This window comes from Camelus ferus, chromosome 11 (assembly GCF_009834535.1).
Source record: "Camelus ferus isolate YT-003-E chromosome 11, BCGSAC_Cfer_1.0, whole genome shotgun sequence".
Taxonomy (NCBI): domain Eukaryota; kingdom Metazoa; phylum Chordata; class Mammalia; order Artiodactyla; family Camelidae; genus Camelus; species Camelus ferus.
In genome coordinates this window covers 71021248-71048862 of record NC_045706.1, presented here as the reverse complement: position 1 = coordinate 71048862, position 27615 = coordinate 71021248, and the positions used below count along the sequence as shown (strand labels likewise).

General features: G+C 48.0%; 1 protein-coding gene across 3 annotated transcripts in view; it reads left to right on the top strand.

Moving 5' to 3' along the window:
- Positions 1 to 27615, top strand: part of GALNT2 (polypeptide N-acetylgalactosaminyltransferase 2) — a 186588-nt gene that overhangs the window by 137937 nt on the left and 21036 nt on the right. For all 3 annotated transcript variants that reach the window (XM_032491846.1, XM_032491847.1, XM_032491848.1), the window contains exons 4-10: positions 11809 to 11907; positions 12162 to 12229; positions 12467 to 12532; positions 19459 to 19580; positions 21357 to 21444; positions 25069 to 25156; positions 26154 to 26257. In XM_032491846.1, coding sequence (XP_032347737.1) covers positions 11809 to 11907; positions 12162 to 12229; positions 12467 to 12532; positions 19459 to 19580; positions 21357 to 21444; positions 25069 to 25156; positions 26154 to 26257 — 635 coding nt within the window. The remainder of the gene's footprint in view (positions 1 to 11808; positions 11908 to 12161; positions 12230 to 12466; positions 12533 to 19458; positions 19581 to 21356; positions 21445 to 25068; positions 25157 to 26153; positions 26258 to 27615) is intronic.

The following is a 27615-nucleotide window of genomic DNA, read 5'->3' as shown; positions in this document are numbered from 1 at the left end:
CATTCTTTCCAAACAGGCAGCATTGGTTGCTCCATGTCTTCTTTCACGGTATTCTGGTTCTTCCAGAACCTTCCCCAAGGGAAGTGTCCCTCCAGACACAGCTTGCCTGGCTTCTTCCACAGACAACCTCTGGCTACCCCCCCAAGACACCCCACACCGTCTGTGCTGCATACTGGACGGGCTCCCTTGCTTCCCAGCGTCTCTAGGAAGCTTCTGTGGGGCAGAGGCTATCTCCTCAAAACCTCAGAGTCTTGGGGAATTCAGTAGGTATTTTTGACTCCAGGGAGGTGTTATGGTACATTCCAAATTTACTAGATAATATCCTTCAGTCCTGGGGCAGTCCCTTATCATCAGACACACTAAGATTTTTGCAGCGGAATTTACGCATATGCACACAGGGTAATATAAAGATCAGGCATCAGGTCCACTTTCGCAACCAAATACAAATACAACGTTGTTTTAGGGGGCTCAGACTTTAGGCCTGTAGATTAGTTATTATGGACCCCTACCAGGCAAAAAGAAAAAGAGCAAAGTTAATGTCTTTCTGCTGCTGCACAATGAGAGAAAGTCCTGGAGGAACCCGAGCCCACTCCGGGGTCACCAGAGTCTGGATTGAGGCAACCCAGGCTAGCTCTTAGGTGTATGAGATGGTAGCAGGGAAGCCATCAAAGGGAGTAGGAACCCCCAGGTAGTCTTCAGCCAGCTCAATCTCCTGGAAGACCTCGGGTCAAGGCTACCCTGGAGACTAGTTAGCAGCTCATGTTGCGCCTGGTGTGTTTAGCAAGCCCACTTACACTCGGTCTCCGCTGGCCGCATAGGAAGAACCTGACCTCTCCTGGCAGCTACGTTTATGAAATGACAAATTCCCTCACTACCGTCTTCTGAATTTTGGCTTCTCTGTGTCATCCTTTTTTCCTTCTTTGGTTGCAAGAAGGCTGCCATAGCTCCATGCATCATGATTACTTTCAAGGCAAGAAGCAGAGGGATCGGGAGTGGCCTTTTCTTTAGCGACTTTCTGCTTTTATCAGCAAAGCACATCTTTTCTGGAAGCCCCGCCCCCCCAGCAGAGGTTTCTGTTCCTGTCTGTTGGCCAGAACTTAGTCATGGTTATGTGTGACCCTGATGGCAGCTAGGGAGAGAAGTTTGTCTTTGGCCCATCAGGACTCACTTCTGGGGCTCAGCAATTCCCCTGAAACAAAATCGGTGAGAAAGGAGCAAGAGGGGAATGGTTTTTGTGTTACCCTTCATCAGGTGTACACAGAAGGCATTCCACAAGACTGTAGAGTCAGAAGGACTGAGCGTCCATGTAGTAACTCCCAGTGTCCAGGAAGCATGTATCAAATAACCTTATCGTTTTTACCATAACGTACCATTCTGTCATTGACTGGAAGTTAATTTTTTCCCCCCAAGATTTCGAAAGAATGCTGTTCCATTTGACACGAGCAAGGTCTGAGGAAACCAAACACATTATCCTGGCTTTGGTTGCGGAGGGTGGGAGCAAGTCATGGCAAGACAGGCGCCGGCTGTTGGGTTCTTCACACGGAACCTGCCAGGCTGGGGCCAAGAGGGGGTTAAAGCAGTGAGCAGTGAGTCTTCTGCTTCGAGTTTACATTCTTGTCCTTACCAGTGAAAAGATGACCTGTTTGTCTCTCATCCTTGTGAGTAAATTGTTCCAGAGCAACCTTCGGTTACTAGTAACAGTGTCATTGAAAAGCTGATTTTTTTTAATTGAAGTAGTCAATTACAATGTGTCAATTTCTGGTGCACAGCACAGTGTCCCAGTCATGCGTATACATATGTATATTTGTTTTCAAATTTTTTCCATTAAAGGTTATTAAAAGATATTGAACATAGTTCCCTGTGCTCTACAAAAGAAAGGTTTTTTTTGAAAAGTTGATCTTTGCACAACAAGCAGAAATACTAAGCAGTTAATGATCTTTGGAAAGCCCCCTAAAGCATTATTCTTAACAGCATGTAGGCGTCCTTTTACCAGCTTTTAAAAGTCAGAACCATTGTTGAGTGGCCACACCAAGTCGATTATTTGGCTGCAGTTTAGAGGGAGGACCAAAAGAGAAGGATTCAGGACAGAGAAGAATGCCCTGCTAAACCCAAGAGGGGCACTCTTATGACAACCACTGTGAGACAGCAGGGAGCATCTCTCCACAGAGCAGAGTCCGTGGTCCAGGGGGAAGGTGGAGGCCCCCGGAGGGAGAGCTGGTGCACTCGAGCGGACTGCTGGTGCCTCATGTCCTGGGGCAGAGGTGGGGAAACCCGTGGCTCTTCCTGTTTGATGGCCAGTGTGTGCCCCCATCCCGAGAGGGCGGCTCCCCCAGCACCAGGAGGAAGGAGAGTTTAAAGTGCTGTGCTTTCCTCTCTCTGCACGGACTCCACCTAGTGGTGTGCAGGAGGTGATGCCTGAAGTCCGCGTGGAGGTAGCAGGAAGCTCTCCTGGCTTCATCCAGGGCTGTTATTTTCTCAACACTCAATAGCGCTTGACTCTTGAAAAAGTTTTCCGTAAAAATTTAGTGTCTGTAAAACTGGTGGTGGTAAAGGGCAGGTGATGCTCTTGGAATGGAAAAACAGTTCTATTTCAGCAAGCGGTGCTGGCCGAGAGTGGCCGGTGGAAACCTAACATTCCCCTCCTCGGAGGGAGAGCACCGTGTCTCGGGGCCGCGTATGTTTTCTGTGCCCGGTGCTGGGGTGCCTGCTGAGCGGGGAGCATGGGTCCGAGTCTTGTCCACTATCCACTGCCGTTCTCGCCTCTGGAACCCTTGGCTTCTCAGGGGATCGGAGAACTTCAGAGGGACCACAGTAGAGAAGGTAGGCGCCCGTGGTTTGTGTCCCAGGAAGAATGGATCTCTTTGTTGAAAGAACATGCCTGTTTCATAAGCAGCGCGGGATGGGAGAAAGCTGTCTTATGCTCATAATTTCAGGGTGAGACAGACCCCCTGTGATTAATGGGGCTTATTCAAATCTCCTGCCAACTAGCTTCTTAAGAAGCTTAATTTCAAATGGGCCCTGCGGAGGTTTTTAAATATCTGAGGATCCACTTCTCTTCCGTTTTAAAAGACCTCTGCAGAATAAGCTCTCTCGCTATTAGGACTGATCAGAAATTAGTTGATTAGGTAGAATATTATGCCATTATCACTGTTTGAAGGATTATTAAGAGTGTATTTTAATTAAATGAACATTATACCACAGCTGTTGGCTTTCTTCTTCTTTTTTTTTTTCTTCCTCTTTTTTCTTTTAAATTCCATTTTCAACTCCCATTTTATCCCACAGACCACCCAGCCTCCCCAGAGACTCCATAGCGAAACGCATACTGGAAGTGGCCGCCTTGTTTAGGTTGTGTTAGAGTGGAAGTGCCCGGGGTTCCTCATGCTCTGGGGGTGGAGGGGGAGCCTGTTTCAAGTCCACAGCCCTCTTGCTGGGATCCAGACTCCAGTTGTGGCCTCGACCTTGTTCCTGGCCGTAGGGGCTTCCCTCTCTAGGTGCTGTGTTTTGTAGTCATGGTAGGTTGGAGGGACCCAGCATAGACAAGGAGCTTCTAAAATGCAGATTCCCAGGTGCCACCCAGCCCTTCTTAAGGTCAGTGTGCTCTTCGGGGAGTCTGCCACTCAGTGTCCCAGCTGGGTGGTGATGGTGGTCCATGCCAGGGCAGCTGCCTGACCCCCAAAGTGAGGTCCAGATGGGGAGTCCACACCATGCGTGCCCAGCCCACGGTTGGCTCCAGCTAGGCCAGGGCCCGGGCTGCACAGCTCACATGGGAAATTCCAGCTCCCGTGGGGACAGCTGTGTCTGGCTGCCAGGACACGGTCCTTCAAACAGCAGACCTGCCCTTTTTTTTTTTTCTTTTCTTCCTTTGAAAAGGAAATCATGTCAGTGTTCTCTGTAGGTGAGGACACAGGAACCGGAAGTGTGTTCAGGGCCTCCTTTGGGTCACCTGCTGTTCAGCGCCTTCACCCCAGGGTCCCCGCATGATAACACCGCCATGTACAAGCAGGGCAGACGGCCTGGGAAGTGACGATCAATTTTAATCGGTTCTTTTGGTTTTTGGAATCTTCGGCCCTGCCGTCTGAACTTGGCCCCTACTCGGGCCCCAGGTTTGTCTCACTCGGCCCGAGGGCGCACGTGGAGGCAGGCACCTTCTCTGGGACTGAGTCTGCTGCAGAGATCAGGGTCAGAGCAACCTGGGGCTCCCTTGGCCGTCCATCTCCCAGGGCACAGCCCCACGTTTGTGCCTTGGCACAGGACAGAGACAGGTGCCATGTCGCTCTTTCCCAGGGTTAAAGGTACTCATTCCACCTGCTGGCACCTCTCCCGTTCGCCCCACTACAGAACTGCCTTTGTTTCTCCATTGATAGAATTTGATTGGATTTAAAGCCGCTCGTTCATTCCGTAGGTCAGCTCTGCGACTCCAGAAGGCACCCCCCCAAAAAAGAAGACCAGGGCAAGCCTCAAAATAGAGGAAAGGAAGTAATGAAGGAAAAAGAAAAAAAATTGTGCTCTAGAAAAATAGGAAACAATACAAGGATTATATAAGACTTGATTTTTCAAAAAATAGAAGTCTTTAACACTGATAAAATTAACCATGATTAAATAATACTAGGAATAAAAGAGCAGATGTAACTAGCAAAAGTAGTTTGTGAAGATCGTAAGAAAATTGTAAGCACACTTTCATCCAAATAAATTTGAACACCTCTGTGAAATGGATGGTTCTTTAAAAACGTAGAAATGACCAGAATCACTCAAGAAGTGGAAAATACGAATACATACTAGCCACGAACGACCCTTTCAGCGATAAAAGGTTTGCCTTCCCCAAATCCGCAAGGCTCAAGTGGGTTTGCATAAAACACAAGACTACTTCTGAGCATAGAAAACGAGGGTCTATGAGGGTGGGACAACCTTGCTGTGAAACTGGGTGGGAAAGAAGTAAAAGAACAGAAAAATTTAGGCCTATTACTGTTACAGTTATAGATTCAAAAAATTCTAAACCAAATACTGGCATAGCTAACTTACCTCTTATTATTTAAAAAAAATCATAGCCAGGTGGAGTTTATTTTAGGAATACAAGAATGATTGAACGACTGAAGATATATTAATACAATATTCCTTCTCAGTGGATTAAAGGAACAAAGCTATATGATCACCTTAATGGATACATGGGGAAAAAATAGCGTAAAATTTAGCACTTGTAAGGGAATTTCCTTAACCTGATTGAAGGTATCATTAAAAAAAAAAATCTATTGCAAACATTATGCTTAGTGAAAATCTAGTTGTCATCAGTCTAAAGATAGGGCAAGGCAAGGATGCTCTCTGCCACCTTTTTTATTGCATATTGTGTTGCCAGCCATAAGCACTGCCTTTTTAAGGTGAGAATCACAGATGTATAAGAAATGGAAAGACAAAGACAAAATATAGATGAACTGATGGCGGAAAATCCCAGAGAAGTTACAGACTCTCAGAACTGAGATCGCTCAGTGAGGGTGCCGAGTGCGGGTTCCACATACAAGAGCCTCAGTCAGCAGCGGCCTCTGAGCAAGTGTCAGAGGAGCAGGGACCCCGGACCCTGGAACGACAGGACTGTAAGGTTCTTAAGAGCCATCGCAACACGAGATGTGCACGACTTCTATGGAGAAAATTAGATAATTACAGAACGTAATTGAAGGACATTCAAAAATACTCAGTGTTATAAAGAAACGAATTCCCTTCAAATTAACCTGTAAATTCAGAGCGGTATCAAACAGTGCTTTTTCCTGGAACTTAAAGAAACTGGTCCTTAAACTCAAATGGTCACCAATGGCCAGTAAAGTCTTGAAGCACAGCACAAGGGGGCTACTTGCCTTTCAGATGCTCATAGACCTGCTTCAGAACCACAGCCGGTGAGCAGTGTGGGACAGGTGCAAACAGCTGGACAGAACAGAAGTGGAGGCAGAGATCAGTGTCCACACATACAGGGATGGTACGAGAGCAAGGAAGTCACAGGTCGGCGAGGAAATAACAAACTATTAAATGACATAGACAAGACAGCAGACTAGCCATATAGAAAAAAATGAGAATGCTTAAAAATTTTCATAGCTAGGTAGATGGGTACCCTAACTGTTAAAAGCATTTGTGAATGTTAAAACATTTGGAAGAAAATCTATAAGACTATATTCAAGACCTTAGGTTTGAAACCCTTTTCCTAAACATTATCCCAGGGCCACAGGGTGAAAAAAAAAATCAAAATTAAAAAGTATGTTTGACAGAAGACATCTTAAACAAAATGAAAGGATCTGCCCCAGATGTGAAGATTTTTGCAGGGCACATGTGGCTGACAAAGGATAATATCCAGAGTATATAAATTCCTGGAATCAAATAAAAATGAGGTGAAAACCTGATCAAAGAGGACGAAGAGTACAAGCAGGCAGCTCACAGAAGAGGCAGTCTGACCAGCTCATAAACTTAGCACAAGATGTGTGGCCTCACGAGTAATCAGGGAAATGGAAATTAGGATAATAAGAGGCTATTTTATACCAGTCTGGTTTGACAAAATGTAAAAATTTGATGCTGCTGAGGGATGGTGATAACATGGACTAATATGAACACGTGTCCTTGTGGGCGGGGTGATGCTGGGAACAGCCCTTCAGAGGTGACTTTGCTGTACCGAGTACACCTGTGACTCGCAGTCCTACCTGTGGGCAAGTGATGCAGAGAAACTTCTCACGTGTGTAAACTGAGTGTCCCCTGCTGCGTGATCCCTAACAGAGAGGAACGGATGGTCAGCAGAAGGACTGAGGGGGTGTGTTCCTCCAGGGGGAAGCTACATGGCAGTGTGAACTGAAACAGAGCTGTGTGTGTCAAAGCATATACATCCCCAAAGGTGAAGAGGGCAAGCCAGCCACAGCTCAGGGCCCTCCGTACACGTCTTGAACATGTCTTGAACACGTGCGGAACAATACTGCGTGTTATTTGTGAAGATGTACAGATGTGGTTTGTTAAAGACATACGTAGGAACACTGAAGTGCCAAATTGAGGATGGTGGTTACTGCTGGTGAAGGCGGGGATTGCGGTGGGAAAGGCGTACCATGGACTATTTACTGTCTGTCCTGTTTCATTTCATTAAAAAGAATCCAAGTCAAATGCCACTGTTGCAAATTATTAAGGTTTGACAAAGCTGAGTGGAGGGAGCACAGGTGCTTGTGTAATGTCCTCTAGATTTTGTTTGAAATATTTTGCACACGTGCGCACACAGTGATGGTGGTGGCGGCGGGCTTGCCCGGGAAGACACAGGCTGGCTGTGCCCCTCACAAGGCCACAGTACGTCCATTACTGCACTGAGTCCATCAGGGTCCAAGACCTGACTCTGAGCTTTGCAAACTCAGAAAAAAAAAATTTTTTTGTTTTGTTCCTTTACTGCCCCCCCCATGCTTTGCTTTGTTTTGTTGTGAATAAATCAAAGCAGAATTTATGTCTCAGGGGCAGACTTCAGACTCAGTTCTCTGACTGAATGACTCCAGAATGCCAGTGTGAGAATTTGGAATTTGTAAAATGAAGTACATGTGACAGCAACCGGAATCTTGAAACATGTGAGAGATCCCGGTTTCCCTTGGAGCTGTTCCATGGGAGGCTGCGACAGGGCCGGAAGGCCTGCTGTGGGCTCACAGTAAGAAGTCACTGCCAAAGAGACTGACTTTTGGGGTCTCCATTGTCAGATTTCCTGCAGACAATGACCAGAATGCTGGCTGGGTGTCACATGCTTAGGGGTCATGGGGTCTACAAACCCTTCTCCACGGACCCCACTGGCTTCAGAGAAGGGCTGAGTGCCAGGTGCTGGGTAACCCGAAGATGCTTATGTAGGCTCAGCAGTCCCCGTTGGCACACAGCGGCCACATGCACGTTCTAACCCTCGCTAGGGTTACAGGGACTTTTGCAGTATTCAGAGTCCTTCATCATCGTTTGATTTCCCCAATAACCATCAAGATTGTAAGTGCCATTTTCACAGCTGAGGAGGGATGAAGGGCCTCAGGTCGCCCAGTGGGTAACCACGGTAACCGCAGGCTGGACCAGCCCAGGAGGGGGTGAGGGAGGGCACACGGGGTGCGGGGTAGAGAGCGTGTTTCTGTGCTCTTTCCCGTGGACCAGCCTTTCGTGTTGTTAAACAGAGCGCCTGGCTGCCCGGTCTGGAGACATGCGTGTCCTCATCCATCAGTGTCTGGACCAACCTCCAGTGTAACATCTGCATCAGAGACAAGCCTCCCCCGAGGCAGTTTCATCCTTCGCACCGTACTTTCCTTTCCCAGCCAATCAGGAGTTCAGATAACGCTAGCCATCTGGTCTCAGAGACATTTAAAACTAAACTGGGGATTAAAAAAAAATCCTTACGTGTCCAGTTTTTTCCAAGTCTCCATTGTACTGGACCAGAAGTTACCAGAATGACCCTTGGAGACCCAAGTGAGCTGGACCCAAAGCCCGGCCTCAGCATCATCTGGCTTCCACGCATCGTCTGGGAGGGAGCACAGGGCTAAGCGCCAGCTCTTCTTGCTGCTGATTTCAAATAAACTACGGCTTCTACTCAGTTCCCAAAGAAAGCCCGCGTCTGAGAGGACCCCCGGCAGCCCGCCCCCCCCCCCCCCGGCGTGTTTCTATATTGGGCGTCCTTTCAACAGCCCTGGAGCGGTGAAGACGGCTTGGCAGGGACAGGGCTCTTGACGTGTGAGATTTAGTCTGTTTCTTTTTAAAGAAAGTCTTCAAGCCGCCCCCCTCCCCCTCTTTCCTTGGCTCAGTGTGAGGACATAGGATCTGAATTCATATACATGCATATAACGTTCTTCAACTCACGGGGGCCGAAGTCTTCCTCCATTTCTTCTTGTCATCCTTCTTCACCGCAAAAATGGGAGCCCTCCTAAACGTCCTGATGGCCGATCCCGAGCAAAACTTGGTGCCCTATGACCATGTAGAGGAATTTTAATGAAATGATGGGAGCGCGGCAGCCCTGTGTGTTCTGAAAAATGTTTCCAGAGCCCCCTCACGACTTCCAGATGCTCGTGGGAGACAAGGCTTCCTGCAGAGAAAAGGAAACTGAGAGAATAGGACGTGATTGGGTCGGTTGGGTTTACTATGATTTGAGCATGAAAAATGCTGCCTTCTGTCTCTTTGCCTTCTGTCTCTTTGAAATCTCACGTGGCTGCAGGAGCCCATGTTCAGTAAGTCATTCAACGCAGACTGCTCAGCTCAGCCCTTCCCGCCGTGTCAAGTGGGAGCTAATTGCAGAGGATACTGGCCTCCCATCGCAGAGTTCTTATTTCATTAGCGTTACAGATCGAGTTCTTGGGAGTGACGTTTGTTGGTAATTTGTTTATAGTCGAACCTTGGAGATTCTTAACGTCTTACTTCCTTAATGTAACAGTTGGCAAATTCTTGAAATGGAATTAAAAAAAAAAAAAGCACCACCACCCTGGCCTGTCCATCTACTTGTCATGAAAGACTTAGCCGTCAGGAGCCATGGTGATACTTGATATTAATTCCAGAATCCATTCTTTTCCCAGACAACAGCCACTGCTGTGTTACATACTTGTCTCACGGTTAATTAAAATCAAGCTCTCCGTATAACTAAAATAAACAAAAGCCCGTTTTGTGATCTGACCTAACTGCTTTTTAATTGTACTGCTTTTCTTGCTCATTTTCAAAATGCTTCTCTGAAGCAGTTTTCCCAGTCGTGAGGGAGAGAAAATCAGTGTCTGCTGAACGTTGTCCTCCAAGGCGAGCCCGTTCGGGTGGAATTCCTGGTCACTTGCTGCCCAAGCATCTGAATTGCTTACCCGCTTTTAGCCATGGCTGAGCACCAAAGTGTTTTTTTTTTTTTTTAATCTTTCTCGTTTTCCTACGGATTTCCCATTTAAGGTAGATACCTTTAATTCTGGGAGCAGATTGTTTACAGCTGTGGTCAACCACATACGCGCTAAGGAGTAAAACGAGTTCTTGAAAATGTATTGGAAACCCACAGAAGGTTTTCCAGCTCCTTTGGTACCAGTGCAGGGACTCTCAGATGATGAGCGTGGAGGGACCGCATCCTGGAGGCCAGCTGATAGTCCCTGCCCCGCTGCAGGCAAGACCATTCAGCCTCTTGACCTTGGGTCCAAAATGACTGGGCGACTGGAGATCGTCATTCTGAGTGAACTAAGCCAGAAAGAGATAAGTACCATATGATATTACTTATATGTAAAGTCTAGAAAAAAAGATACAAATGAGCTTATTTATAAAACAGAGACAGACTCAGAGACATAGAAAACAAACTCTTGGTTACCGGGGGGAAAGGGGGTGGGGAGGGATATAGATTGGAAGTTCAGGATTTGCAGATACTAACTACCACATATAAAACTGATAAACAACAAGGGCCTACTGTACAGCACAGGGAACTATATTGAATGTCTTGTAATAAGCTATAATGAAAAAGAGTATGAAAAGGAATGTATATGTGTATAACTGAATAACTATGCCATACACCAGAAGTTAACACAACATTGTAAACCGACTAGACTTCAATTAAAAAAAAAAAAAAAAGACTGGTTGAGAGCTGCTTCCCAGAGGCCAAGACGCTTTAGCTGTCGGCCCAGCCTCTTTTTCAGGCTGGTATCAGCAGTCTCGCCAGCCAGGGAGCTCTCTGAATGCACTCACACCACAATTGGACTGTCCCCGGCGGTCCTCAGGCGCTGTCAGCCCGCCGCAGGGGTCTTGCCGTCTCAGGATTCTCTGGGAGCGTCACCTCAACAGCACTGGTCTGTCCGTCAAGTTCATGGAGCCTTCGAGGGACTTGAGGGCCCCTTGTGATGGGTCCTGCTGAGCCTGGTCGCCTTCAGGTGGTTTCCGTCTCCTGGGGGACGATGCTCTGGCAGCATCAGCCTAGAGCCATAGTCGTGTTTGTAAATAGCCCCTCAGGGCCCTTGCAGTCTCGGGTCCGTCTGCAGGGCCCAGACTTGAGACGTGCCTGTTGTAGTCTGCCCGGAGTTTGCAGGCCTGAACCGACTTGATTCAGAGCCGTCCTGGGTCCTTTCATTGCTGCCCTAAGCACACGGAGGGAGCAACGTGCTCAGGTGCCCATCCGTTCTTCCCTCGGACGCACCTGCCTGCACCTCTGTCACCTGCACCGTTTGGATGCAGTCGGGCCAGGGGAGGGGTGTGCGTCCTCCTGTCCAGGGGCAGGGGGAGCAGTCGGTGGGGTGGTGCCCAGGACCGGATGCAACTTTGCAGAGAATCACGTGGTCCCGCATGCTTGTCGCAGGCAGAGTAGGAAATGAGAAAAGAGCAGCGGCACACAGTTGGTTCCGCCCCTCAAAAATAGCCACCGCGAGCCGTGGAAAGCACATCCACAGAGGTGTGTCTGCATGTGAGAATAAACGGGATTTCACTGTTTTGAAACATGCTTTTTTTCCCAACATGTTAGAAAGATGTTCTCAATATGTTACTTTTCAGGGAACTCATTCCTTTTTTAAAATGTTATCTTGTAGGAACTTATGGTTACAAAGAATATGAAAAGGCATATATGTTCCTATATGACTGAAGCACTGTGCTGTGCAGCAGAAATGGACACAACATTGTAAACTGACTATACTTCAGTAAAAGTATTTTTTTTTTTAATGTTGCTCTGATTGTGTTCTTCTGTTTCCTTATGTCCCATTGTCACTGTGTCTCAAAATAGGCCAGTGACTTCTGCAGACGCCAAGTCCATTCCGGAGCACCCATCTTTCAGGTCTGGCTGCCCGGGCCATCGGGAGCCTTGCGTTGGCTTCTCCAGGCTTTTTGTTCAGGACGCTTTTTCTCTTCCTTCAGGTGTCAGCGGAAGCAGTGGCGGGTGGATCTGCCAGCCACCAGCGTGGTGATAACGTTTCACAATGAAGCCAGGTCAGCCTTGCTGAGGACAGTGGTCAGGTGAGGCCAGGAGATGCCACTGGTTGTGGTTAATGGTGGGTGGAGGGGGGCGTTCCTTGGCAGGAATGCTGGACAAGGGCCAGGCCCCCAGTGCAGCCAGGGCTGTCTTTGGGGGTGCAGACAGGTCACCTGACTGTGCAGCACAAAGAGTGGCTAATGGGCTTCTCCAGCCAGGATTGGAGCCCTAAGAGAATTGCCCACTCCGAGTGATATCCCGAAAAGGCCTACAGCTTCATCCTTCTGTCTTTCCTCAGTGTGCTTAAGAAAAGCCCGCCCCACCTCATAAAAGAAATCATCTTGGTGGACGACTACAGCAATGACCGTAAGTAGAGCTGGGTCCCACCCCCGCCCCCGGGCCCGCGCCGGGCTCTTCTCCCGGGCGCCAGCCTTCCTGCGCCGTGGGTGCTAAGGACCAGTTTCATGAAAAGGCCAGAAATCGGGGCTGTGGAAAAGAGGGTGCCTCTCCGGTGCCCCGAGGGGATCATCAGCGTGTGGGTGGTGGAGAAGCACTGTGCCTGCCTGCCGTGTTCAGATCGCTTTGCTTCCTTCCTCTTCCCAGCCGAAGACGGGGCCCTCTTGGGGAAAATTGAGAAGGTGCGGGTTCTCAGAAATGATCGGCGAGAAGGTAAGACTTCTCTTAATTTGGTACCAAGGCGGTTGAATTCTGACCTTTCCTGAGCCCAGTAATAACTTGCAGAAATGTTTCCGCTACAAGAACAATGAACTGTCTCATCCTTTTGCCTGCCCCTAGCAGAGCCTCTTGGGGGCCTCTCCCAGCAAACACAGGAAGGACATTTAAAGCTTAACTAATTGAAATTGTTTGTGTACTTGGGCCAGAGTTCAAATTGCTTTCTTATTTATGTGTTTAGAAAACTGGCTTCTCTCTTTCTTTCACAACCTCAGAAGTCTTATCAGTCCCCTGAGTACTAGCATTTAGAAGAAAAACAGAGACTTAGCGATGAGAACTTTAATGACTCCATGCTCCAGGCATGTGATTAAATAATTGGGATTCAAATTTGACAGCCAGCTGAAGGTGAACCCTCCAAAAAAGGGGTGGAGGGGGGAAGAGCACTGTAATTACATGCTTATTGGATTTTGCAAATGCCAGCCTCTGAGCCTGCTGTCAGTCTTGGCTTGGCTGGAGCTGGGCTCATCAAGTCCACTTTATTGGCAGTTAGAAGAGAGACTCCAGAGGGGAAAGCATTGCTTTGAAGTGTCTGGAAGGGAAACTGGAATCTCAGTGTAATTAACACCCAGGGTGTCTGTGCTGTTGGAGAGCTCCGCGGCTGGATTCTGGGTTCCTCCACAACCCTGAGAAGTCTTTCTGTAGGAAAACCACAGAGCTTTAAATCATGTGCCATTTTTGCTGTTTGAAGATGAGTCTGTTGATCCCGAGACTGGTGGTTGTGCTCTCTGAGCAGTGAACATTCTCTCTCTGCTGGTCCCCGGTGCAGTCCAGCTGGAGTCAAGGAATGCAGTTTTTCTTAGCAAGAATCCAGTCAGTAAAAGCAGTTCAGCCTGTTAGGGCAGTATCATCAACACTATGTTTTAACCGACCCAGATCATCAATCCAGATGTTCAAGATGCATAAACAACGGGGTCAGCCTTGCCTCTAAGCAAGCGCTGTTTGCTGGACTCACATCTGTTTCCCAAGCTTAGATTAAACCAAACTCTCGAGATCAAACCAAAGTCTCGCATTGTGTTTGCCCCTAAAGAAATTACATAGTAACTTTTGAATTCAAACCCAAAGTGTCTGTTGGCACAGGGGTAAAAAAAAAAAAAAAGAGGAGGAGGAAAAAAAAGACATTTTTCACGTTGGCATTTTGTAACTAACAAATCACTTGCTAGCCTTATCAAAGAGTGCCTTTAACCTGCTTAGCAATCAAAAGCAATGCTTCTGAATATAAACTTACCATTTGCTTTAAGTTAGGCTGTTCATTCGGGGAAGAACCCACATGGATGTGTTGTTTGGGAAGGAATGAGGAGGGGCAGTTGTGGGAAGCCAGATCACGGAAGGCCTGATGGAACAGGTGAAGAAATGTGACGGTCCAGTGAGAAGACGCACACGCACACACACATGCATACCTGTGCATGTGTGTGTGTGTGTGTGTGTGTGTACCCATATATTTCAACATACGCCCAAGTGCTCATGTAGATACCGGTAGATCGGAGAAAATCAGTGGCATAAAACATGGTAGTGAAGGAGCAGCCTTGGGCCCATTTAGTGCTGGTGATTTCATTGTGCCACCCATCTTAATCTGGCTAATTATTATAATCGCCTAGGGAAGTTAAAAGAGGGCCAGGCCTTGATCCTGCCCACAACTGAAGAAATATTTTTGAATTTTTAGGGGTGGGGCCAGGACATCTGCATCTTGAAAGCTGCTTCGGTGATACTGATACACTTTGAAAGCTGAAAACCAGTCCTTCTCCTTTTACAGATGGAAATATTAAAGCCCAAAGAGTTTGAGTGGCTTTCTCAAGATCATCCAGCCATTTAGTGACAACTAATTTCTCAACGTCAGCCACCTATTAAATGACTAGTGGGGTTGAAACCATGTTTATAGGCCAAGTTCTCTGTTTGTCTCCTGTGCTTTTTTTTATTAACTGAAGTATAGTCCATTACAGTGTGTCAGTTTCTGGTGTGCAGCATAATGCTTCAGGCATACATACACATACATATCATTGTTTTTATATTCTTTTCCGTTGTAGGTTACTACAAGATACTGTGTATAGTTCCCTGTGCTACACAGAAGAAACTTGTTTTTTATCTATTTTATATATAGTAGCTAGTATTTACACATCTCGAACTCACAGTTTATCCCTTTCCCCCAGTAATCATGAGATTGTTTACTATGTGAATCTGTTTCTGTCTTTAGATGAATTCATTAGTGTCTTCTTTTTTCTTTTTCTTTTTCTTTTTTTAGATTCCACATATGAGTGGTATCATGTGGCATTTTTCTTTCTCTGTCTGGCTTATTTCACTTAGAATGACGGTCTGTGCTTTTTATTCCTCTGTTCCTACTATTCTGCCTAATTAATTGATTTTTTCCAGTTTATTGAGATATAATTGATCTATAACATTGTATCCTATGGGGCGTACAATGTAATGATTTGATGTGTCTATATATACTGTGAAGGAATCACCACCACAAGGTTAGTTAATATCCATCACCTCACGGTTACAAATTTTTTTTTCTTGTGATGAGAACTTTTAAGATCTACTCTCTTGGCAACTTCCAAATATACAATAGAGTATTGTTAACTACTGTCACCATGCTGTATACATCCCCAGGACTTACTTATCTTGTAACTGGAAGTTTGTACCTTTTGACCACCTTCACCCATTTCCCCCACGCCCTTGCTCTGGCAACCGTCAATCTGTTCTCTGTATCTATGCTTTTTTTTTTTTTTTTTTTTTTTAGATTCTACATATAAGTGAGATCATACAGTATTTTTCTTTCTCTGTCTGACTTATTCACGTAACATAATGCCCTCAAGGCCCATCCACATTATCACTGCAAATGGAAGGATTTCTTTCTTATTTATGGCTGAATAGCATTCCTCTGTGTGTGTCTATGTATCACATTTTCTTTATCCATTCATCCATCTGTGGACATTTTGGTTGCTTCCATGTCTTGGCTGTTATAAATAATGCTGCAGTAAACGTGGGCTGCAGATATCTCTTTGAGATAATGATTTCACTTCCTTGGAATTGCTGGATCATATGGTAGTTCTACTTTTGATTTTTGAAGCCCCCCCCCAATACTGTTTTCCATAGCGGCTACACCAATTTACATTCCCACCATCAGTGCAGAATAGTTCCCTTTTCTCTACATCCTCACCAAAACTTATCATCTCTTGTCTTTTTGATGACAGCCATGCTTACAGGGGCGAGGTGGTATCTCATGGTGGTTTCGATTTGCATTTCCTGATGGCTAGTGATGTTAAACACCCTTTTTATGTGCATGCTAGCCATTTGTGTGTCTTCTTTGGAAAAATATCAATTCCTCTGTCTGTTTTTTAATTGGATTTTTTTTTTTTGCGCTATTGAGTCATACGAGTTCTTTATATATTTTGGATATTAATCCTTTATCACTTACACGATTTGCAAATATTTTCTCCTATTCCATAGGTTGCCTTTTCATTTTGTGAATAGTTTTTTGGATGTTGCTGTGCAGAAGCTTTTTAGTTTGATGTAGTCCCTTTTTATTTTTGCTTTTACTGCCTTTGTTTTGGTGTCAAATTCAAAAACTTATTGCTGCCACAGATGTCAAGGAACTTACCTCTGTTTCCTTCTAGACATTTTATGGTTTCAGGTCTTACCATTCAAGCTTTTAATCCATTTTGATTTTGTGTGTGGTGTAAGGTGGGGTCCAGTTTCATTCTTTTGCATCTTGCTGTCCAGTTTTCCCAACACTCTTTATTGAAGAGACTGTATTTTCCCCATTGGCTATTCTTGGCTCCTTTGTTGTGAATTAACGGCCACATATGTTTGTGTTTATTTCTGTGCTCTCCATTCTATCCCATTGATCTGTGTGTCTGTTTTTATGCCAATGCCATACCGTTTTGATTACTATAGCTTTGTAATATACTTTGAAATTATTCTTGTGTGTGTTCCATTTTCATTCTTCTTATAGCTTTTTAATTCTACATTTCTTTCAGTGGTTGCTCTGAGGGTCACAATATGCATCTTTAACTTGGAACAGTCTATTTAGAGTCCATACCACTTTACATAAAATGTAAGAACCTTGCAACAGTTTATTTCCATTTCTATTACTGTCTTGTGTATCTTTGTCATCATGTGTTTTTCATCATGTGTTGTTATTATATGTTTTAAACCCCACAGTGCAGTGTTAAAATGTTTGCTTTAAATAATCAGTTGTCGTATAAAAATTAGAATATATAAATGGACTGCAGAATTTATCCTTGTATTTTTAATTTCTGGGATCCTCATTTCTTTACATAGATTCAAGTTTCCATCTAGTGTCATTTCCCTTTAGCCCAGAGGACCTTTAGAATTTTATTTTTTTCTTGTAGGCAATAAAATCTCTCAACTTCTATTTATCAGAAAAGCCCATTTTCTCCTTCATTAGTGAAGAATATTTTCTCTGAATAGAATTCTGAGTTGACCATTTGTTTTTCTTTCAGCAGTTTTAAAATGTCATTGCAGTGTCTTCTGGCCTCTGTTTTCATGTTTAAAATGTGGCTGTCATCTGTATAGTTGATTTCTTGTGTGTTACGGATTGTTTCCTCTGGCTGATTTCCAGATTGTCTCTTGTTATCCCCAGCTCCGGGGCCACGGCCCCACCCTTCCTCTGCCCCCTCCCCCACCCCTCCTCTCCAGATGGTCTCTTTCTTTGTCTTTGGTTTTTAACAGTTTGACTATGACATGCCTAGATTTGATTTGATTTGTATTTATTCTGCTCCAGGTTTGCTGATCCCTTTGAATATGTAAATTGATGTTTTCCACCAATTTTGGGTCACTGTTGGCCTTTTACTTCTTCATGCATTTTTTTCTACTTCATTCTTGGACGTGTTGGGTTGCCCTGGAGTGGGGCAGACTGCTCGTTCTTGGCCTCTGAGTACACATATCACATATGTTATACCACTTACTGTCCATTGATTACTTAAGCTTTTTTTCTCTTTCAGTATTTTTCCTTTGCGTTCATCAGATAGATCAGTTTCTACTGAAGCATCTTCAAGTTCACTGGTCCTTCTGACATCCATAATCTGCTATTAAACCCAGTCAGTGAATTTTTCATTTCACATAATTGTAGTTTTCAGTTCTGGAATATCCATTTAATTCTTAAAGTTTTCATTTCTCTGCTGAGATCCCCCATCTGTTTCCTCATTACAGTCATCATTTCCTTAAAGTTCTTGGGCATAGTTATTATGATAGCTGCTCTAAAATCTTTGTCCGTTGATTTCAACGTGTGAGTCATTTCAGAATGACTTTCTATTGACTTTTTTCTCTTGGGTATGGATTACATTTTTCTCTTTTCATGTCTGCTAATTTTTAAATTTTATATTGGATATTGTGACTGGTTTGTTGTAGAGATACTGGATTCTGTGGTCTTTCGAGTGTTGATCTTTGTTACATTGGTCAATTAAAGCTCAGTGACCTTGAACTTGTGTAGGCCTGTCTTGGTACTTTTCTAGAATGAGTACATCTTGGGTGAATCCCTTATTCCTGAGACATAGTCTCTATTCCTAAATGTGTTCGTTGTGGAGTGTCTGTAGAACTGAGGCGTTCACCGGGCCCTTCTAATTTGGCAGAACTCAAGTGCCAAACATTGCGTCCCTGATACCAGCTGAAATCTCAGTTCTTTCAGCTTCTGGCTGTTTCTTTCCATGGCCTCCTTGGGTCCTTTGTACCTGCAGGTTCAGGAGTCAGCCAAGGATTTAAGGGGGGGGGGTTCTCACCAGATCTGGGGCTTACCTTCTTTCCAGGATCTCCTCCTGTCTCCAGCCACTCTAGAAACCCCAGACTCTATCCCCTGACAGCTCAAGCCAAAAAGGCTGCACTGGAGTGGACTGGAGAATAATGTCAGGGGAAATGCCGTCCAAACCTGGATTTCCCTCTGTGTGATTTTCTTCCTTGAAGGGCTGAAACCCCTCTCGTTTCTGCCCTCTTCTGGCTACTCTGTCTCTTTCCAACAGTTGCACTTCCGTTTTGCTCAGGGTATGTACTTGTCCTCTGAGTAAGGGTTTGCCTAATACGAGCTACTTTATAATTGCAAAACTGGAAATCTTTTGCCTTTTTTTCCTACTCTAGCCTGCAGCTTTTTAAGAATCATTGAAAACCCATTTTGACCACTGTGTGTGAAGAACTTAGAACCCTTGTCCTCACTGGTTGTGAATAATCGCATCGTATTCCACATATAAAACCCTGCATGCGTAGCAGAAGCCACTTATGACCACACCGTCTAGTGATAAATATATTATTTATGCTAAAAATTTGTGCAATAATAAAAAAATGTATTTTAACGACAGATCACAAGGGTAAATTGTGTAATTTGGCCAGTAGCGTAACTCATTTCATTTGGCAAAAGCCAGACAACTGGGCTGTGTCATTTATGTTCATTCAGCTTGTGGTAAGTTGTAGAAGGCAAAGGCATCGGCAACACTGTTGTCATTAAATTATCATCGTTAAAATTGGCGCCATCAGTACTTGAAGCGTCTGGGTGACACTTTCCTTCTCCCCGTTAATTAGAAAACTCTATTGCTGTGTCCGAGGAAAGTGGTTTTAAAAATTGCACATTTCAGTTCCTTGATAAAGGAGACTTCGATTATGCAAAGGCCCTCCGCGGAAGGCCCTCGTCCCAAGTCGTCTTCTTAGTCATCCAGTGAACGTAAAAAAAGTCCTGGCAGGACTGTTATCTCGGTGACTGAAGGGCAGTGCTGATCCCACCACTCAAGTTCAAGTTCACTTTGAACTCTATGCCCGGCAAGAGGGATGAGTGGGGAGGTGGCCAAGGAGGTGCTGGGTGTCCCTTTTTCTCGGGAACCCAAGGTCTTCTCCCCTGATGTGCTTTGGAAATTGCTCCCCAGGCCTGATGCGCTCGCGGGTGCGGGGGGCCGACGCGGCCCAGGCCAAGGTGCTGACGTTCCTGGACAGCCACTGTGAGTGCAACGAGCACTGGCTGGAGCCCCTCCTGGAGAGGGTGGCCGAGGTGAGGCGGGCCCCAGGGTCTCTGTGACGTGGGAGAGGGGACAGTTCCTCTGGGGTGTTGTTTAAGAGCACGGTATCCGCTGTAGGAAATCTCTTTGTAGGGAAAATAATCATTTGGCAAGTAGGAGGTGAGGGTCCGCAGAGGCTGGTGAAAGCCTGGTTAATTTCAGACAGCCCTTTTCTTCGGAGGGCCTTCCTTCCCTGCCTGAAGCTTGGTACCAATTCTCCAAGCTCAGAGGGAGCAGAGTGCCTAGGACGGAGCCGGCCTGGCCTCCAGCCTGGCAGCGATGCTCTGGGACCCGGCCTGCAGGCTCGTGGGGCAGGGCCAGCTCCACCCACACAGTGACCGCCCTGGAGCAGGCGGGTGATCCGGGACTCTGCACCTGTGCCTTCTGGCGTCACCCTCACTAGTACTGCGTTCAGCCTCTTGTCGTATTTCTCTTGCCTTCTACTTGTTTTATTGACTTTCTTTCCTCCCTACTAAGGAATTACTTCCTGGGGACAATAGAGCAAACTTAATGAAAATACTAGAGACGTATTAAGGGGACAAGTCATTCTTCTCACACCACAGCAAGGGTGGCTGATGGGCAGTGAGCCAGGAGAGGTGAACTAGCACGCGCTCCCAGTATCGCCATCATCACGTCCCCTGCCGCTTACTGAGTGCCCAACACTTTGTCCATTACCTTTAACACAGGTCCCCCCGACCTCCTTTTGACAGATGAGGTAACTGGGGTTCAGGGAACTTTAATAACGTAACCAAAAATCAAACGGGGCAGAGCCAGGACGGCAAAGCGTGTTTCACTGAATCCCTCCCAAGCCCTCTCACACACATGCACACGCCCAGCTGAAAGGTCCCATCCTGGGGGCCCTCCACCCCAGCCCCGGCTTCTCACTCTACCAGGCTGTGTCCCAGGGACGCAGAAGCCAGAGGAAAGCTGCCCCCTAGATCCCAGGGTGCAGGGAGGCCACATGCTTCTGTGATCAGACTGTCAGGATTACTTAATTATCTAATTTAAAGATAGGAAAGAGTTGAGAATAGTCCTCACCAGTTCCAGTCCTATCAAAAGAAATCAAAGTAAAGGAAATGGTACAGGTAACATCCTGTGATGCTCGCCCCTGGGGCTGGGCTGAGCCAGGCCCGCGCTGTTCATCCTCTGCTCTCTGCCCATCGCACCAGCTTTTCCCTGTAGATTTGCACCTGGGTGGTGCGGGAACTTTGTGACATGCTCAGAGTGCGGTCCTCCGACGTCTTACATTCTTAGCTCCGCTGGTTCTGTTCCTAGTTTGTTTTCCGAAGTCCGTCTTCTGGCTGAATCAAGTTCTTTCCTCGGCTCGGGAAAGCACTCACTCTCTTGTTCACTGTCAGCATGGGGCAGTGTCACCTGCCAAACTCTGACCAGCACGATGACAGTGTGGCGTGAAGAAATGCCTCCATCGAAGGGCCTTTTAATTACTGGTGTTTAAGTACAGCTGAGCTTAGAGTCCATCAGCGTGAAAGGTACCCTGGTTGAAGTTTGACATTTGGGAAAACAGTCCAAGAGGCTCCCAACACGCTTGTCCCCAGCTGGTGAACAAAGGCAGGGCTGCCTTCGGGCGTCTCTCCCTGGGGAGCATCCTTCACGCCCTCGGTCCCTGGCACAGCGCGGGGCTGTGTGTGGACGCCTGGCCCAGCGGGGATTGGGGGCAGGCAGGTGCGCTGGGACAGCTGACACTCAGGCCTCCTCTGCCCTGGGTCCTGGTTGGTACTGACACTGCTCTTGTCTTTGGCACGTTTCAGGACAGGACCCGCGTGGTGTCCCCTATCATCGATGTCATCAACATGGACAACTTCCAGTACGTGGGAGCATCCGCGGACTTAAAGGGCGGTAGGTGCTGCTGGGGGCCCAGCCCGTCTGCACGTCCGAGCGCTGCTCCCCCCTGGGGTCACAGGGCCGGCAACAGAGCTTCCACAGGGCCGTGCATGTGTGCTCCCCCGGCGGGAGCTCACGGGGTGGGGGAACAGCCTCGCTTCCCTTGGAGAGCCGCTGCCTTTCCTCTTCTCACCGGGGTGACCTGCCTTGCCGCTGAGACATCTGGCGTGTGAGCAGAGCTTTCCCCTCTGGGAGCCGGGTGACAGGCGTGTGTGCGGAGCTCTCATTCTGCTGGAAACCCATCTGCCCAGCTCTCCCCTGACTCCTGGGCCCCAAGGCCTGCCGACCTCATCTCTGCTTCCCTCCCAGGGAGCCTCTTGTCTGAGTGGCCTCCATGTGGCCCTCAGACCCACCTCCACGGAGCCCCAGAGTGATGTGTCTAATACTCCCTTTATCTTCTTAAAAATCATCGAAGGCCCCAAGGACTCTGTGCATGCGGGCTGTACCTGTCAGCATGTGATGTGTCAGAAAGCGAGGCCAAGAAAGGGTGAAAACACGAGACGACGCAAGGACATCTTCCTGTCCGTTAGTGCTGATGGGTGTCCTGCAGCTTCCGGAAAACTCCGTCCTGCACTTTGGAAAGAATGAGATCATGATGTTGAAAGGGGCCTGTAAGGTCTTAGTATAAATATGAGAGTTGTTTTGACATCACGGATCCCCCGAAAGGGCCTGAGGTTCCCAGGGCTCCTGGACCACACCTGGGCCACCGCCGGTCCTGGGAAGTGCTTCACGATGCTGATGGAGGCACAGGAACCACGCTGGCCCGCTCCAGGAGCTGGTCACATTGCGTATGGCTCCTCCCAGTGGTCCCTGTGTCCCCGGGGCTGTTGGCAGGGGGGGAGGGTGACCTGTGCCCGCAGGGCTCCTTCACAGCCCTATGACAAATGCTTCGTGCTCTGAAACTCACCTAGTTGGCAGCCTTGCCTCTCAGATCTCGACTGAGAGCCAAGAATTCAGCTAAGATTGCCGTAAAGAGAGATGTGAAAGAGACGTCAGAGCCTCTGCCTTCTCTGTGTGTGATTTCCTCGCTATTGACCTTCACACCTGAGATCGGTGAACTCGCCTCCAGCTGCCCAGCACCCCGGTGTCTTGATGTAAAATGAGGGACTTCGTTTCCCACCTTCTCACATTTTGAGCCAATAAGAAGATGGACTATTCCTGACACACACACAGGCCAGAGGGCCAGTGGACACCAACAAGACTGTGACACTGGGGGGACCTTCAGAGAACAGAACACTGGGGCCAGCCGGGGAGCCCCGGGCTTGGATGCCCCTTTAGGTGGGCCGTGTCCCCTCTGCTCCTTGGCATCCCCGTCTGAGAACCCGAGGAGGGCGGCGACGTGACCCGGCCACTCCCCTCCCAGGGCCTCGGCCAGAGGGTGGTGGTGCAGGGAGGACAGCACTTAGGCTGGGGAACGTAGGATTCGGGGGGGATTCTTAATAGATGGTGAGGATGCGGGGGCTTTAAAGAGGACGGGTCCTTGGGTATCAAGAAAGCAATAGTGTCCACAATGTCTTACCAATCAGAGATCTGCAGGAGCTGAGCTGTGGTGGGCTCTCTCTCCCACAGCAGCTGCTCTTGTCTGAGCAGGTGCAGGACAGTGAGGTGCCCATCAGGCCTCCTCCTGGACCGGAAGAACCAGGCCGGAGTCACTCTAAGAGCATCTTACTAAATCCCTTTAGGGGAAAAATAAATAAAGCAAGGGTGATGTTTTTAGCAGATTTTAAAAATCAAATATCGTTTGGTTCTTTGGAGCAAAGTAATAAAATAATAATGAACATTCCAGAAAATGCCGGTAATGTTATGTCAGCTGGCCGGTCCAGGCCTTCACCTTCTGTTAACAGCGCAGCCAGGACGTTCGTTGTTTGTCTGGCTGGCGGCGGGCATGTGTGAGGCAGGCTCTGCCCGGGGAGAGCCAGGCTCATAAAATGCAACATGAGTAGTTTTCTGGTCGCTTCTTTAGGGTTTCTACGTATAGGATCATGTCATCTGCGAAGTGACAGTTTTACGTCTTCATTTCCAATTTGGATTCCTTTTATTTCTTTTTCTTCTCTGATTGCTGTGGCTAGGACTTCCACGGTCTGTGTTGGTTTTCTCTCTATGCATTACTGTCCTCATTGCCTGGCCCCGCCAGCCTCGGCTCCCTCCTTGCTAGCCGGCTCCACTCTGCAGTGACAGTGGGGACGCTCTTTGGTCCCGTGCCTTTAGGTTGAGCCACAGAGGATTCTATGCTGGCCCAGGAATCCCCGGGGCCCGGCCTCCCATCCTGCCCTGTTCAGGCTGCAGCCCCCAGGACCATCAGGGCAGGTAAACCCTGGATTCAGAGCACAGAGAAATCCAAACCTGGGAGCTGCACCCACCCTGCAGACAGAAGGCCTGACGGCGGAGAGCCAGAGTAATTAGGCTTGGCTGCCAGGCCCTGGGAAACGCAGTACCTAGAGCCACATTGCCAGGAAGGGGCCCCTCAGGCTCTGGAGAGTGGCCGCAGGTGGGGTGTGCTGGTACCTTCTGAGTGAGGACCTGACAGCTGTGGGCCAGGGGCCTGCAAAGCCACAAACCACGTCCAGATACCAGGCCTGGGCTCTGCCACCCTGTGCAACATGTGGATTCTTAAAGTGACCCCGGGGCAGGGGCCACGTTATCAGAAACTGAAGCCTGCTTGTCCCCTTTGCTACTTCTGTTGGCTCCTTGTCATCTGAAAGTGTTCCTCTCCCACCTTAGAGTCAGTTCGGTTGCCATCAGGTGAGGGTGAAGAGACAGAGTTTGCAGGCCCCGGGAACCCATCATCCTGGCCCTCCCCTGCCTCCCCTTGCCCGGGACGTGTTGGAGGCACGCAGCAGACGTGGGTTTGTTTGGCCCGTTGCCCTTTCTTCTCACTTCCTTACAGCCCTGGCACAGGCAGTGGCATCCCTCACAGGTTCCACATCTTTTCTCAATTCACATTCATTCTTACGCGTTTTGATTTTAGAAAAGCCTGACCCGCATTTTTCTGTCTGGGGTCAGCTTCTCGGGAAGACAAGATTTCATTGTGCGCCTGCCCCGCTGGCCGCCCTGCCCTGGCTCCGCCCACCAGTCACTCTCTCTTCCTTTCGCATCTTCTTTTTGTCCTTTTCTTTTGTGTAGGTTTCCATTTTTTTTTTTTTAACTTTGTGGGCATTTTTTTTGGACTGGGTGATTAGGTTTATTTATTTATTTTGATGGAGGTGCTGGGGATAGAACCCAGGACCTCAAGCATGCTAAGCACACGCTCTACCACTGAGCTATACCTCCCCCCCTGAATTTTGGGTTTTATTGAAGTATAGTTGATTTACAGTATTAGTTTCAGGTGTACAGCAAAGTGGTTTGGTTATACGTACACATGCGTATATACTTTTTTCAGACTCTTGGGTTATACATTATTACAAGAAACTGAATATAGTTCCCCGTGTTATACCGGAGGTCCTTGTTTATCTCTGTCATGTATAGTACTGTGTGTCTGTAAATACCAAATATTTCTATGCTGGGAGATCTAGAGGTACCAGGAGGCAACAGCCCATCCTTACAGCACCCTGTGTTTCTTTTCTTTTCTGTGACTGGCAGGTTTTGACTGGAACTTGGTGTTCAAATGGGATTACATGACACCTGAGCAGAGAAGATCCCGGCAAGGGAACCCGGTCGCCCCCATAAAGTAAGTGCCAGGCGTCCCGGGGCTGCCCTCACCTGGGGTCACAGGTGAAGGACACCAGGCTCCCGCCCCACGTTCCCTGGGGAGCCGGTTGAGCTCTTACCTTCTGGCCTCTGTTTCCGCTGTCTTAGCTCCAGGGAGGGGCTTGGCCACCAGATCATAGAATGAAGTACTTTGAGATTTCTTTTCCATACGGACATGCAGATGGCAAATCTGCGCATTCCATGTCCTTCCTGTCACTCATGTAGAGCATTTTCCGCAACTTGGACGGGGTCTCCAAGTTGACCTCGGGGAAGAGGGTGGGTGGTGTGCGTGGGCCCCGCAGCTGCCCCTCCTCAGCTGGCCATGTGGATTCCTTGCCAGCCAGCTTCAGCTGGGGTCAGGATGCCTCTACGCGACACGTGGCTGAGGGGGCACCCTGCTGCCACCACCAGCACCGCGTACTCCTGTAGACTTTGCCCACCCCCTGTCCAGACGTGCAGCCTGGACTCTCCCAGCGTCTCCCTGGGGAGCAGGGCTGGGGCTCAGTGAGCCGTCTGTTGGCCTGTCCCAGGCTGATGGGGAAGGTGAAAGTCCCATCCGACAGAGGCAGAAGCTACCCCGTGGTAGGGAGGGGACTAAGGACCACTGAGGGGATCATGTCCTAAGTGTGCTGGGTGCTTTGCGCCTGCCATTTTTTGTAATCCTCTAGGGTATCACAGACAAGCCGAGCACTTGCCTGGGGCCACTGTCAGTGAGTGTCCCAGCCCCAGGCCACTCTCATGGGGCGGCTCGGGCAGCCCCTTGCACTTGTGAGCATCTGAGCGGGCAAGTGGGGGGCATTTGGAGACAGTCGGGGTGAAGCCGAGAGGGGCACCTGGAGCTCTGAGCCACGAACCCTGGCTATGCTGTTGTTCTTAATGTCAGCTTGTCGGGTTGACCTTGGCATTCGAATGCTGGCGATCTAACCTTGACCTCCGACCTCTCCCTCTCTTCCCTCCCACCCTCTCTGCCTCTTTAGAACCCCTATGATTGCTGGAGGGTTGTTCGTGATGGATAAGTTCTATTTTGAAGAACTGGGGAAGTACGACATGATGATGGATGTGTGGGGAGGAGAGAACCTGGGTACGTATGAGCCTTGGTCTTTGGACGCCACACCATTTCCAGTTCTGGGGAGACTGTGGTCTCTTCCTGCCCACTGAGACAGGCAGAAATGAAATGTGGAAGCTTTGAAGAGACTGTTAAGCGAGAGTTTCTGGCACACAGGGTGCCAATAGGGGGAAGTTTTGGAAGATGTCAGAGTGACCATTTATCAGACATAATTAGTCCACCTATAAAGTATAAGTTTTCACTCTTAGAAGTGTCTTGAGTTGGGCATTAGAATATGTCGCCTTAAGAGTGCAGGACGCGAGAGTACAGATTCAGTCTTTGAAGGAAAGTGCACACTTTTAAATGTCATCTGAATCCAGGGCTTTGGCAAGCAAGCTTACAAGGAGTTGAGGGCAGGGGTTTCAGGCTCTGAGATCCATTTTGAGCCACGTGGGGTGGACGGTGAGCCCTGGCCAAGCCTGTTGCGCTGCCTGCCTTGTGGTCATGGGAATCGGACGTGGTGGAGAGGCCGTGGCATCTCCTCCCTTCTTGACCACTTTGTGAACGGTTCTCGTTTGTTTGTTTAATAACGTATCCAAATCATTTTTATTCTTGTTTTAAGGACAATGAAATTATATAGACTTCGGTCTGTATTGGCAGCCGCATTATCTTTATTGCATAAAGATAAAAAGAGTCTCATTTTGTTTTGTTTGTTTCGTTTGAAGCTTTTAAGCTAAGTCTCCTCGGCTGTTGAATGCTGTTACATTTTATTCTCGTTTGGGTGGATGGACCCTGGAGGAAGCGGGGGGCAGGGAAAGGAGGGAGTGCCACTGTCATTTTTAGTAGTTTTTGCTTTTAACAGAGACTTTGTTTCTTGGTTTTTTTAGTTTAAAAGAAAAGACTAAACTAGACAAGCCCATTATTTCTATCTCACTTTATGGCGTCACTGTGAGCGATGGCGCCTCACCCGTGGTGGGGTGTAAACGGCTTGGTGGAGGCTGACTCAGTAACTGCACAGGATGAAGGACCCCGAGTCAAACTCCTTTGGGTTTTCTTAACACTGCATTGGCAGGGAGGCAGGACTGGACTGAGGTCTTCTGCGCAGGAAAGGCGCCAGAAGGCTGATTGACCTGAAGACAACTCCGAGTGTCCCTCGCTTCACGGCGCCTGTGGCTCAGGGGGAGCTGGCAGCCAGCACCGCCCCCTGGGTGACCAGAGCACCACGCGCTTGGCAGCAGTGGGCTTGGGTGGGCAGCCAGCATTTGGTGTCAGCGTGTAAAAAGAGTGTTGAATTAAATATCAAAGGAGACACTGCTGCACCTGGAGACCAGCGAGAAGGGATTGTTCCCATCTCCAGGTTCATTGTTGGTTTGGTTTTCGTGTTTATGGACCTG